Source organism: Vanacampus margaritifer, chromosome 4 (genome assembly GCF_051991255.1).
Source record: "Vanacampus margaritifer isolate UIUO_Vmar chromosome 4, RoL_Vmar_1.0, whole genome shotgun sequence".
In the NCBI taxonomy this organism is placed as follows: Eukaryota; Metazoa; Chordata; class Actinopteri; order Syngnathiformes; family Syngnathidae; genus Vanacampus; species Vanacampus margaritifer.
In genome coordinates, this window is record NC_135435.1 from 15,560,363 (window position 1) to 15,573,395 (window position 13,033).

At 40.4% G+C, this 13,033-nt stretch overlaps 1 protein-coding gene across 7 annotated transcripts in view; it reads right to left on the reverse strand.

Moving 5' to 3' along the window:
- Positions 1–6,547: 6,547 nt before the first annotated feature.
- zfhx3b (zinc finger homeobox 3b) overlaps positions 6,548–13,033 on the reverse strand; it is a 346,429-nt gene continuing 339,943 nt past the window's right edge. For all 7 annotated transcript variants that reach the window (XM_077562960.1, XM_077562961.1, XM_077562959.1 and 4 more), the window contains one exon: positions 6,548–13,006. In XM_077562960.1, the coding sequence (XP_077419086.1) occupies positions 11,283–13,006 (1,724 nt within the window). In that variant the 3' untranslated portion in view covers positions 6,548–11,282. The remainder of the gene's footprint in view (positions 13,007–13,033) is intronic.

Here is a 13,033-nt window from a genome sequence, read left to right on the forward strand (position 1 = left end):
ATCACTGTATAGTGTTAAAAATCTACACTAGTAAACACTCTGTAGTCTTTCAAGTGCTCTACACTAGTGTCAGAGTTAAACATTTAGTTCTGCCAAACTACACTTAACTCTGGCGTTTAAACACTTGTGAGTGTATAGCACTGTTGTCAGTGTTAAACATTTACGATACGATACGATATACTTTTATTTTCCCCGTGGGGAACTTTTTCCTGGACTCCGTCCAGCAGTAGTTTACAGTAAGAAAAACAACAGAATAGAGAGATAATTAAAATAAATAAATAATAAATAAAATAAATATATAAAAAATAAATAATACACGCACACTCCTCTATATATATATTGCACCACTTAGTTAATGTCGGTTATTAAGTAATTTGATGGATGTCGGCAGGAATGTTTAACTCAAACTACACTTTATTCTGGTAAACGGCACTTCATTTATATAGCGTTTTCCCCTGATTACAAGGCCCTCAAAGCGCTTTTCATCTTGACAACTGATGACACAGCATCAGGAGCAACTGGGGGTTCAGTATCTTGCTCAAGGATGCGTTGACATAGTCACACTGGCCTGGGATCGAACCCACACACACACAGGGTTGCAATACAACCACTCTACCACTGATCCACACCACCGTGTATCGCTATTAAAATGTCAACAGCACGCTGGAAAATTGGAAAGTCTTCACCGGAAATGAGGGTGTGGTCAATTTAACACTCAAGGTAATACTATTCAGGTTACACCCATCATCCACCGAAACACTCACAGACATTTACTCTGACAAGTGTAACTTTTTATCCTAACAGTGTTAAAATAACACTGCTTACTGCATATTTGACTGAACACTGGAAATTTAACATTGGCTGAATTTAATCAGTTTTCACTTAAAAAAAAAAAAAAAGATGTGTCTTAAGCCCACAGCAGGTTGCAGCCACTCTGTTTGGTGGTGGTTTGGCCTCCTTCTCACTGAGAGGAACTCTCCGAATGACTGAGGAGTGTCTCAGGCATCCACAGTCCACCTGGTCTCTATTATCTCTCCATTTCACAGGCTTGCACCCCCTAACAGGGCAGCCTGGGAATGGGTCTGGCTCTTTCATCTTCCATTCATTATAGCAGCCAGTTCAGGGTCATGGGCCCATGCCGGCTGACAGGCATTCCAGCAGCAATACACTACAAGTGATTTTGGTTAGGTTTTTGCAAAACACGAAAAGCCCCCCCAAAAAAAGCCTGAGCAATATCCATATACCAACAAGTCTCAAAGCACTTATTGTATTAAGAATCCGTCTCAAAGTTCACATCCTATGTGAAATTTGATGCTGCACCTCCAAGCTGTGCCTCTCGCTTCCCTAATAACAGCACCCTTCCTCAGCCGTGGCCTAAACGAAGCCTTTTTGTATGTGCCACAAACACAGAGGCACACGGGAAAACCAAGACTAATTAAATTTTTTTTAAACATCTTCCCATATGAAAGTGGTCTTTACATGTAGAAAAGTGACATCATGTTGTCCCCACCCCCCGCCCCTTTCTGCTGTTTTATTACTCTTAAATCATGTCCACCGAGGGACATTTGAAGACAGATCAAGGAGAAGCCAAATTCTTTCCCTTCAGCTTTAACGTCCAAAGGGATTTAACAGACTCTTCTCAGACAATCTGCGAAACACATTTATGGAGAAAGGATACACCACCTGATGGTTCGGCTATGACATGGTACACCCATTATCATTTTGCATATGAGAGCAGAATGAGGTGTAATAATTGATCTCTCATGTACTTGCACTCACGCTCGCACAACACTGTCAGCTCGCCGTTGTTTCAAGGGGAACGCAGTCACGAGCACTAGAAGCCTTTTCAATGCATCATCACATTGAGGTTACAGAAATTACACGAAAGGCACTTTGAAGTTGAGGAAAATTCTCCCTTATTTCTGCCCTGACATGATTTATTAAGGGCTAAAAGTGGGGAAAAGGAGACAAGGAAAGGGGCAGATAAAGGATAACGAAGGACAAACACATTCCCTGCACATATTCTCTTCATTATGAGTGATGGGGGGAGCTGATCATTCAATTACCGACTGCCGTCACAGGCTAATATTGCTGCCTGTCAGGGCCCATTCGGACTCAGTTTTGGTCGGACTTTTTCTGATGGACCTCATTTCCTGTTAAACAGAACCAGAAGGTGCTGCGAAAATGCTGACACTTGATCCTGTGTTCGAAAGACGGGAAATAAATGCTGAAGCACAGCCCTCAGCTTGCTATGATGGGCTGGGCAGCACACCTTCCCAGCATGCACCCTGGAGGGAAGCCAGTTTACCTGCCACTCACTCCAACAGCACAACTGGGCACGAACAATGTGTTTCTTTGAAAACGAATGGCTTGTTTGTATTTCAGTAAAGAAATGTGAGACTGAAATCAACCCGCCATTTGTTTTTATTCATCTGCCGCATTACACTTAAAGGGGAAGTCAACTTTAAACATTACTCATTTCTAATCTAATTTCTTCACATGCACAAGTACAGAGCGACAAACTAGTTGACGATGTCAACTTGACTTCATCACATTAAAGTGGAAGTTAACCTTAAACATTTCTTGACATGTGATATGTGACCTCATTAGTCTAAACATGACATTGTGATTATTATTACATTTGTGGAATATGAGTTATGCAGCAAAATCCAGCCATTTTTGTCCATCTCAGGGGGTGGCCATTTTGCCACTTGCTGTCGACTGAAGATGACATCACAATTGCTCAGGTCTCAGGCAATGACCAATCATAGCTCACCTGTTTTCTGAAGCTGAACTGTGATTGGTTGTTACCAGAGACCTGAGCAACTGTGATGTCATTTTTACTCGACAGCAATGATTGATAAAAACTGCTGGATTTTGCTGCTTAACTCATATTCCACTTGTGCAATATTAACCAAAATACTATATTATATATCAGGGCTCAGGCACCTGTTTTCTGAAGCTGTGCTGTGATTGCTTGTTACCTGAGACCTGAGCAACTGTGATGTCATTTTCACTCGACAGCAATTGGCAAAATGGCCGCCTTCTGATTCTAATTAAAAACAGCTAGATTTTGCTGCTTAACTCTTACTCCACTTGTGCAATATTAACCAAAATACCATATTTAGACTTAGTGGGGCTGCATAGAACATATTATCGTAAAAAAAAAAAAATTGAGGGGGTTGACTTCCCCTTTAAATAGCATTGAGCCAGTTAGCTCTTCATCTGTCATGCTGTGGTGGAGCCTGCTTAACTTTCTCCTGCTTAACACAGTAAATTTTGTCGAGTAAATTTTACTCTGAAAAAGACAATATCCAGTCCCAGTCCAAACTGCGTAAACTTTATACTCAGAAGAGGGTAAAATATTCACACACACACAAAAAAAAAAACACTCAACAGATGAGGAACAATCGCAGAACCTTCAGGTTGTGAGACAGCTAATCGAACCACTGACCTATACCACTCCTGCTCTGTGTGAATATATCGCAGGTGTCAGGTGGAATCCTCGTACCTCCGTTTTTGGTCTCCTTTTGGACACACCAGCAATATGTTAACTAACAATAAGTATGGCATAGCTCAAGTGGTAGAGTAGCTGTCTTCCATGCTGACAGTTGTGTGATCGTTCCTCAACTCTTGAGTGGTTTTGGTTATTAATGTTTTTTTAAGTATTTTACTCACTTCCAAGTGTAAAGTTGACTCTGTTTAGAGTGGGGCCGAGTATAGTCTTTTTTTTTTAAGAGTAAAATTTGTAAATTTACTGTGATCATCACAGTCATACACGTTTGATAAAAGTTCATCGTATGAGCTACTTCACATTTGACTATATAATAAGGTTGAAATATTGGTTTCCGAGTGCAGTACGGTACTATATTTCAAGGAGTGGTCACGAAAGGGTTAAACCCTTAAGGAGAACATCATCCATCATGGTTTAGAATGCAAAAGCAGAGGCAGTCAATCCAAAATAGCCATGCTTTCTTTTTATCCTCAAAAGACGTAAATGCAGTGTTTTTTTTTTTTTTGTTGTTGTGAGGAATATGTCAGAATTTGACCGTTGAAAAAAGACAGCTGAAAGGTGGAAGCCACACACCCCATCACTTACTTACAATGAATGCCTTACTGAGATGCATTGAGAATTATAATGAAATATGGGGGCAAGTATTACATAGGTGGGCTATTCTGCTCACACTGCCCAAGGCCTGTGTTAGGCCTAGGCGCTAACCCAATTTCACACTGTGTGACTTGGTCTGGCCTCTTTCAATGCACTATCACAGTGTGAGTGCCATCTGGTCCTGGCCTGTGAAGGAAATGGCCTTGCTTTTCACACAGATCAGATTAGGGTGTTTTTAATTCATTCGGGATGTGCCCTTGTGTGTTAATTGGCTCAACATGGCCAGTGTATCGCGCTTGTTGCTTAACAAAGGACAACCTCTCCTTTTGACATTTAAGTTTCCTTAAATCCTCCTCTTTTGAGCTGCTTTCACATACTTCTAATAAAATGATCAGTTTGGACTTTTACCTGTATAAATATGGAGTGTGGAGTGGTTCTTCTATGAAAACATTTGGGTCATGTTGTCAAATGCTTTTATTCAATTTAAACATGGGTTTAGTAATGGCTTTTTGCATTGGTTGACCAGATATTTAGCTATTACAGTATGCGGTCACGATGGTGGCAAGGTAATGTCAGCAAAGAAAATACAAACTAAGCAATGAAGTGGAAAGAAAATGACAGGATACCAGCAATTAAATATTTAGGTCAGCGGATATTCCTCGTGACGAAGTTTGAACCGATTAGTTAAAGGGGAAGTCAACCCCCACACCCCTCAAAAAATTATTGACGATAATATGTTCTATGCAGCCCCACTAAATATAGTATTTTGGTTAATATTGCACAACTGGAATATGAGTTAAGCAGCAAAATCCAGCAGTTTTTATCAATCATAAGCTGTCGAGTAAAAATGACATCACAGTTGCTCAGGTCTCTGGTAACAACCAATCACAGTTCAGCTTCAGAAAACAGGTGAGCTGTGATTGGTCATTGCCTGAGCCCTGAGCAATTGTGATGTCATCTTAAGTCAACAGCAAGTGGCAAAATGGCCGCCCCCTGAGATGGATATAAATGACTGGATTTTGCCGCATAACTCATATTCCACCAATGTAATATTAATCAGAAAGTCATGTTTAGATTAGTGAGGTAAAATATAACATATTATTGTCAAGAAATGCTTAAGGTTGACTTTTTCTTTAACTAGCCGACCGGTCTACTTTACTACTCTGCGTCGATGTTTAAGCTCAAATACCACCGTTACTTTCCATACAACATAAAGCAACAACTATTTATAACATTCCAACATAAAGCAGAGAGCTTTATGTGAACACACCAACGTCATAACACTATGTCGTATGTATCACAGTTTAAAACAAATGTGAGACTGCCCGGCTCGCACAACTCCCACATAGTCCAACAACCCCATTCAGTGTAATGGTGAGTTGTATTTTCAATAATTAGTTTTTAATTGTTTCTATGCACGTCCGTCAAAAAATGTATTTACATGTTCGTATTGTGTCAACATTGGGGACCTCTGTACTGTGCTGAAAAAATATCATTGATGTCATTGACTTTGACTTGACTTTCATCACATTAAAGTTGACTACAAAAAAAATATTTAAAAAAAGGAAAACTATCAATGATATATCTATAAAAATTATTTAAAAAAAGAAAGAAGAGGAAACTATCAATAATATTCAATCTATAAAATATATCTATAAAAAATCAAAAAAAAAAAAAGGAAAACTATCAATAATTTTATATAATTAAGTCAATTCTGCGAAGGGCATCACCATTTATACATTACGTGCGCCTCAACTTATACATATGCTGTTCTCTGAGGGTTTGGAGTATAGAATAAAACAAATCAGCAACAGAAATACGTTTTGTTTCTGAGAATTAGTTTAATCATACGATGATGAATATTACAATTTATGTAAATTATAAAATATTATCTCCAGTGTCATTAATGTCACTCGAGTGCCAGGAAATTACTTTGTTGCTAAAGTACAGTAAACTCACTCAAATTAGATTTTCCCCTCTGTCATTTGTTCGATTTACATATGAAAAATCTTTCTTTATGCATCAAAATATTGCCCACTCACTGAACACTGTAGTAGGTATACTTTCACAATGTGACTATCGTTAGGCTTAGGCGATGAGCTGTATCAAAAAATGTTCCTTTACAAATATGAATGTATCTTTGATCGACGTTGTCAGAGAGATTTTAATTTAACAATGTTTGTTTTTGCCTAAGAAACGTCAATCGAATGTCAGTATGATGCACATCAAATTACCGCAGGCTTACATCTGCCCTGTCAATCAAAAGTGAGCATGATTTTTGTAAAGGCACAATTGTTGCTCTTGTATTGTATCTCATAAAATTGAGGTGTACCTAATGTTCTGTCCAGTGTGTGATCATTAAGGAAAGGCTCCACGAAATCAGAGAATGAGATGTATATCATGCGAGTACAAGAGAAGAATGAGTCCAAAGCCCGAGAGTCTATGCTCATACTTATTTTAATGTATCACAATGAGCAAGAAACATACTTGATGAAATATTTTCAAAGGAGTATATTCAATTAACATCTACAATCAACTTAACTAGGACAACAAGGTTTTGTGACAAAAGTTTCTTTAAAAGTCTGAAGTTCCATGTGGTTTGTATGTTTGTCAGTTTCCATGTCATTTGGTACAGTCTGGAAATCTTCATCATATAATTACAGTAACAAAAAAGCTAACAAGACTACAGTATAGAAAAGACATCAAGAACAACATTTTTGGTTTAACTTGCTCTTTTTTGTACATTGCAAGGCTGTTTTTTTTTTTCTACCCTCAGCTGGGCTGCCTGGAGCCCCAGAGCCATGCTTATGAGGCTCGAACGAGGAGTCATTTCAGGAAACCAACAACAACAACAAAAAAAAGTCTAAAAGGTTTAAAAAACAAAACAAACCAAAACAAAAACAAAATTGTGGCACCAGAAGTCACAAAAGGAACAGATCGCCCCAAGTAACAGTTCATCTTTGAAGTTGGAGCAAACGGTTGTTTGGTTGTTAGTTTGGTTGTTGATTTTGGTTAATACGCTTTTCTTTAAGTGTACAACTGCCTTTTCCCCCCCAAAAAAATGACAGTTTGGAGAACCCGACCCCACCCTCTGCTGTTAATTTCTCTCTTTTTTTTTCTTTAACAGAGAGAGGGTCGAGCTGCCGCGTGACTTGAGAGCTTTACTTGTCTAGCGAAGACAAGCGGGGGGTGGGGGTGGGGGGGGGGGGGATGACAGGTAGCAACGTGGAGGAGGGGAAAGAGGCGAGCGTCTCTGTCTGTCCTGTCCTGAAATTTGGGAAACGTCCATCAGGGAGGCAGAAGCGGAGGCAGATGGGGAGAAAGAAAAGAGGAAAGAGCAGCTGGAGACAAGATTCAGTTTTCTCTCTCTCTGTCCGTCTGTCGCACATCGTCCGTCGGTTCCAGAGTCCGTTCTCGTTGTCACTTAATCGGATAAGGAGGTGGTATTTAAAGCTGTTTCGGAGCCTGCCCTCGGCTCCCATGCCCAGTTTTGGTGTGCCCACAGCCTCTCATGTCCATTCGGACAAGAGCTCCAAAGCTTCCCAGAGTCTTAGGTTGTTGTTTTTTTTCAGTCCTTCTTCATCTCAGAAACAAACAAAAAGTGATGTCTTGTTTTAAATATATCTTTATCTGCATACTGGTACACGATCCTTTTCACAGTGGGCAAAGATGACCTCTACGACATAACCTTGTCGCTTTTTCAATGTCCATCAAGTATCCCAATGTAAGTTTTGTGGAGACAGATATCCACAGTAACATTTTGATAAAATATACACTTCATTTTTTTTTTTTAGGGGGGTTGTGTACAAATGTTCTTTTGTTAACTGCAAAAAGCTTTGGCCACATTCATCTGATCAATGGAAGTAAAAGCTATCACAGTCACTTTGATCGTTTGATTTTCTCAATTACTCAGAATCGCGGTTCAGTTTGTTTTGATGTGTAACACAAAAACAAGGGGGAAATTAATCGGCTCTTATGAAACACGTGCGCGCACACACATTTTAATTCACTAACAGGCCATGCTGGGTGCATCTGATGTAGGGATCGGAACTTCCTCCACAAGAGAGCAAAAATGATTACGCTTGAACTTTGGAAGTAAGATATATTGGAAATAGCTTTGAAACAATTATACATATATTAAAAAAAAAAAGAAGAAAATTCAATAAAGTGACCAGGACATACCTTTGTATTTGTTTCCTAATTTTAAAGAATTAATTCAAAGCTAGTGTTAATTTATGATTTAAAAATAATATACAGAAACCACAAAAACATACAAATACTTATAAGAAAATTACATGTTGACTTTATAGGGAAATAAAAATATATTTAAGGGAGGAAAACAAGATAAGTTAATTTAAAAACCAAAAAAAAGGACACAATTTCAGGGAGACTGGATTTGAGAAGTGGCAAACTTGCAATGTCAATCTTTGATCTTAACAACATGCGATGGTACCAACACCAAAAGGCTTTAGAGATTATTGGGGCGTAGACATATATCTATATAAATTGGCTGTACAATATTGGTCAAAAAGAAGTTCTCACAAATTTAAATAAGTCTTGGTTTTGGTTGAAAAAATATAACTTTTTGTTTGTTATCAGCGAAAGGGTGGGGGTACCTAAGCACATCAATTTGCATTGCGATACGATGAAGCGGGTGACTTCTTTGGGACACGAAAGCCTCCGAGCCGTTTGAACCAAGGGACATCTCCAAAAAAAGCTCCTAAGCGAGCAGAAAGAATGCTTTGGAATGAAGATGCCCCTCAAGACCTGTAATCTATGCGTAAAAGTGGCACCCTGCTTACACACGGGACAAGTCATTGCTGGATTTCCCTGCGAGGAGGGGGGCAATCGCACCACAGTTAAAAAGCTATCATTCGCCTTTGAAACTAGTTTTATGTTGACTGGCAAAAATATGATTCAAACCGAGGAGACAACATCAGTAGCGGATGTCTTATATACACTTTTTTGGTAACCACCATTAACTTGCTTATCAAGTAAGCAACAATCACGACTGGATGGAGTGTTCCACGCCTGCACAAATGGATCTTTCAATAAAAATGTACACAACAGTGGAAACATTGAGTGAAAATAGATTCATGACAGCTAAAATGATTCAAATGACATAAGATCAGTCCTTGTCTCTTAACAAAGAAAACAACATTGTGGTATTTGGAATGCACTGTTCTTCACAAACGTCATTGGCTTCAAAACATTGGTCTGTCCAAAAAAAAAAAGAAAAATCAGCAAAATGTCCTTTGGAACATACATATTCACAGTCTTCAAAGTTCCGTTTTTGCAACAAAAAACAAAAAGGTGTTGCAGAGAGGCAAGAAATTGGTTTATTGTTTGTTTTCGTTAAAGCTTCGCCAAAAGCAAAATGAGCATGCATCTAGGTACTTTTCCTTTTTCTTTTAGAATACTACATTAGCAGCAAAACGTATGTCCTTGAAGACCAGACCAAATACATGATCTTAAAAAAGAGAACAAAAAAATGGACATTTGGTTGTGTCAAAAGTCAAAGAAAGATTCATAACTATTTTACAAACTGCAATGGCTCTGTAACGGTGCTACTCCACAATGCAAGGACGAGGGCCCTTTTTGGTTTTTGGTATTTACGTAAAAAAGCCACCCGTTTGCTTGCTCGGAAGCAAAAACGGCAACTCTGATGCGTACTGCTTTTATCTTTTAAAACTTCTTTCCTTTAAAAACAGCAACAAATTATCAAGTATAAAGAAGCCTCTTTTCTCATCATTATGCACCAATGGTGAAAAGTGTTCAGTCTTTGGATTTTCTTTTTGTCTTAAAGCGTGAGAATTATTATTAGTATTCTTTTTTTCATATTCATGAATGACGACAAAATAAAAGGTGTAGCCACACTACACAGACAACAGAGGACCTGCATCGCGTCGACAAATACAGGACAGCCAAGGGAAATAAGTGCGAAGGTAAGAACACGTAGAGTGAGAAATGAGAGTCAGACAGTAATAAGTGCACGAAGGTAACAAAAAAAGTTAAATAAAATTAGAATTTCAATATTTGTTATCACCCAGTTGATGCAGTACCAACTGACCCATACGTTTTAAATAACGCTTAAAGCGGTTCCTTCCTTGTCAGGACGGGAATCTGGATGAATAACTCCCAAAAAGTTTGCGAATAAGACAGAAATCTCATTTTGATAAATGACCTGCCCGTCATCTAATCTATCGGAATGATCAAGACAACATCAAATGAAGCGTCTTAAAGTTGGACAATACAAAAGCTAAATGTACACAAAAGTTTTTTGTTTTTTTTCAGGCTACCGTACTGCTTCAATTCATTTCCAATCCAACAATCTACATAACACCAAAAATGTTTGGAACTTTTATAAATACACAGGGTTGTTGTTTTTTTCACATTTGAAATCTAAATTATTCATGGCCCATTCTTATGTCTGCAATGCTCTCTTTGTCTTGTTATGAATGGATAACAATTGTTCGCCATCCAGTCTTTTTGTTCAACAGTTTAAACTCAGCCAATTAACTGCCATTTTAATGGCCAGAAAGATGCCATATCAATTTCCACTGGAATTAAGATGTTGTGGGAAATCAAGATATGAAGAAAGCAAGCGTGTAAAAACATGGATTTGTGTCACAGAACAAAACATTTGCGAGCCATTGACCTGAGAATAAAATAGACAATACATTATTATTTCACTTTTGCAAGCCATTGGTATCTGAATGCTTAAATAGCAAGAACATGGACCGGACTATTCTCCCATACAGTACATACTGGCTTTGTGTGAGTGTGCTATTAAATATAAATTATTAGGAAAGAAAAGGACATCTTGTTGACTCAGAATTTTTCAAAGGGTTTCTTGGGCCATGTGTCTGCATTCTTCTGCATCAATCTTCTTCTCTTCTCATATATTATGAATATGAATGTGTTTCAGTTGAACAAAACAAAACAAAATGCAAACCAGCATATTGATATGGGAAAACAATCCACTAACATTAAAAGTTTTTGGTTACAAGCTTTGGAATTGCAGTAAGTCTTTACATCTTTTTTTCTGAAATTGGTTTGTATACCTTTAACGTATTTAACATTGCTGCTTTTTCTGTTTTTTTCCATTTGTGTTTTTTTTTTGGGGTCATTTTTGTCTTTTTTTTTTAAACATTGTCCATCACCGAAAGCTCTTTTACAATCTGATGGAGTCAGTTCCTACACTAGCGAGATTACTACTACAAGTACTACTGTCTTTGACAAAGCCGGGTTGCTGCGGCTCGTCTGCCGTCCTGCCCAGTCTGTCTGCCGACTTCTGACTGCTGTCAGAGTCAGACTCGTCAGTAAAGACGTCTGTTGGTATCGAGGTCTGAACTCCTGAGGTGCTCAATGAACTTGAGGTAACCGTTGAGGGTGAGGACACTGGAGGAAAGAGGGAGGAAGCATAGGAGGGACTGGCATTGGGCTTGCCGACTAAAGCTCTGGAGAAAGGGGCCTGGGGCCAGGGTTTGCTGGCAGCTGTGGCGTTGAGCTGGGCATTGGCGGAAGAGGAGGAGGAGGAGCAAAGCGGGGTGGACACGGCAGATGATGGCATGGTGGCTGATGTCGTTGGCGGCGGAGTGGGGCTGCTGATGGGATGAGTGGCAGACTGCGAGGTAGATGTGGTGTTAGGAGTGGGGAAGCAGGCTGAAGAGTGAGGTAATAAACTAGTAGCGTGCTCTTTGGCATTTCTGGCTGATCGCTTGATTGTTCTGTGTTTGTGCAAAGCCGATTCCAGATGTTGACTGAGCGCTTTTTCCCCATCCAACGTAGTGTCACAAGCCAGGCAGTCGTAGAGACTTCCGGCCCCTGCGCCTACGCCGCTGGGGACACGCAGCAACATCTCTTGCAGGTTTGCCACAGACTGACCAAAAAAACAGTTAGACTTAAGGTGGGTAATAGCCGCTTCTTCCTTGGTGAAAACTGCTTGACACTTCCGGCATGCCAGTTTGTACTGCACCTTGGGGATGATGAATTGGTCTAGATGGGGGTCCACAGCTTTGCCATCCAACTCATTCTGCTCGGCGCATACTTTGTTATGAGTGGAGGAGGTGGAAGGTGTGGTGGGAGATGCACTGTGGTGGTTGCCCTTTTGCCCCTCTGCTTTCACTGGATCTTTGGCAGGTTCTTTCCGATCCCCCGAGGATTTAGAGGGAGCTTGAGTTTGGCTTGCCTTGGGTTGCTGGATCTGCTGAAGCTGCCGCTGCTGCTGCTGTAGTGCCTCCTGCAAGCTCTGCTGATATTGCTGGTAATGCTGCAACAGGGACCCCGGAGACAGGCCCATCAGTGCTTGTGACAAGGCAGGGTTGTAGGGGAAGAGACTTTCCATACCATACATGGGTTGCAGGTAACCAGGGATCTGTGGGGTGTAATACGGGGAAAAGCCAGGCATGAAGTAGGGCAGGAACTGGTTTGTGAGAAGAGCTGTAGGGTCTGAAGCCAAGGCAGCCTGCAGGGCTTGAAGCTGGGCAGGATCTATCACGTACTCCATACCAGGCGTAGGCATAGAGGTGGCGGGGACAGCCGGGTCTGGCTTTTCCTTCTTGGCGCTGGCAGCAGAAGTCGACGGGGCAGGGGTGCTTCCGGTGGATGACGGGGTCGAGGGCTTTTCTGTCTTTTCCTTGGGTTTTTCCTTCTCTCTTAACCTCTCCACTTCACGATCTTTGGGCTGATCAGGCCGGGAGACGGACGAGGTGCTTGAGGAAGCGGAGTTGGATGTAGAGGTTGGGCTGGAGTGGGACGCAGATGTGTGTGTCTGTGCTGGGCTGGATGTGGACAGGGAGGGAGGCTTGTTGGGCAATCCAGATGTGGGCAAGCTTGGCGAGGGAACGCTGGCACCAGGCATGTTCAGCAGGTTTGAAGGTTTAGGAGGAGTTAAAGCTGGTGGTACAAAACACAGAACAACAG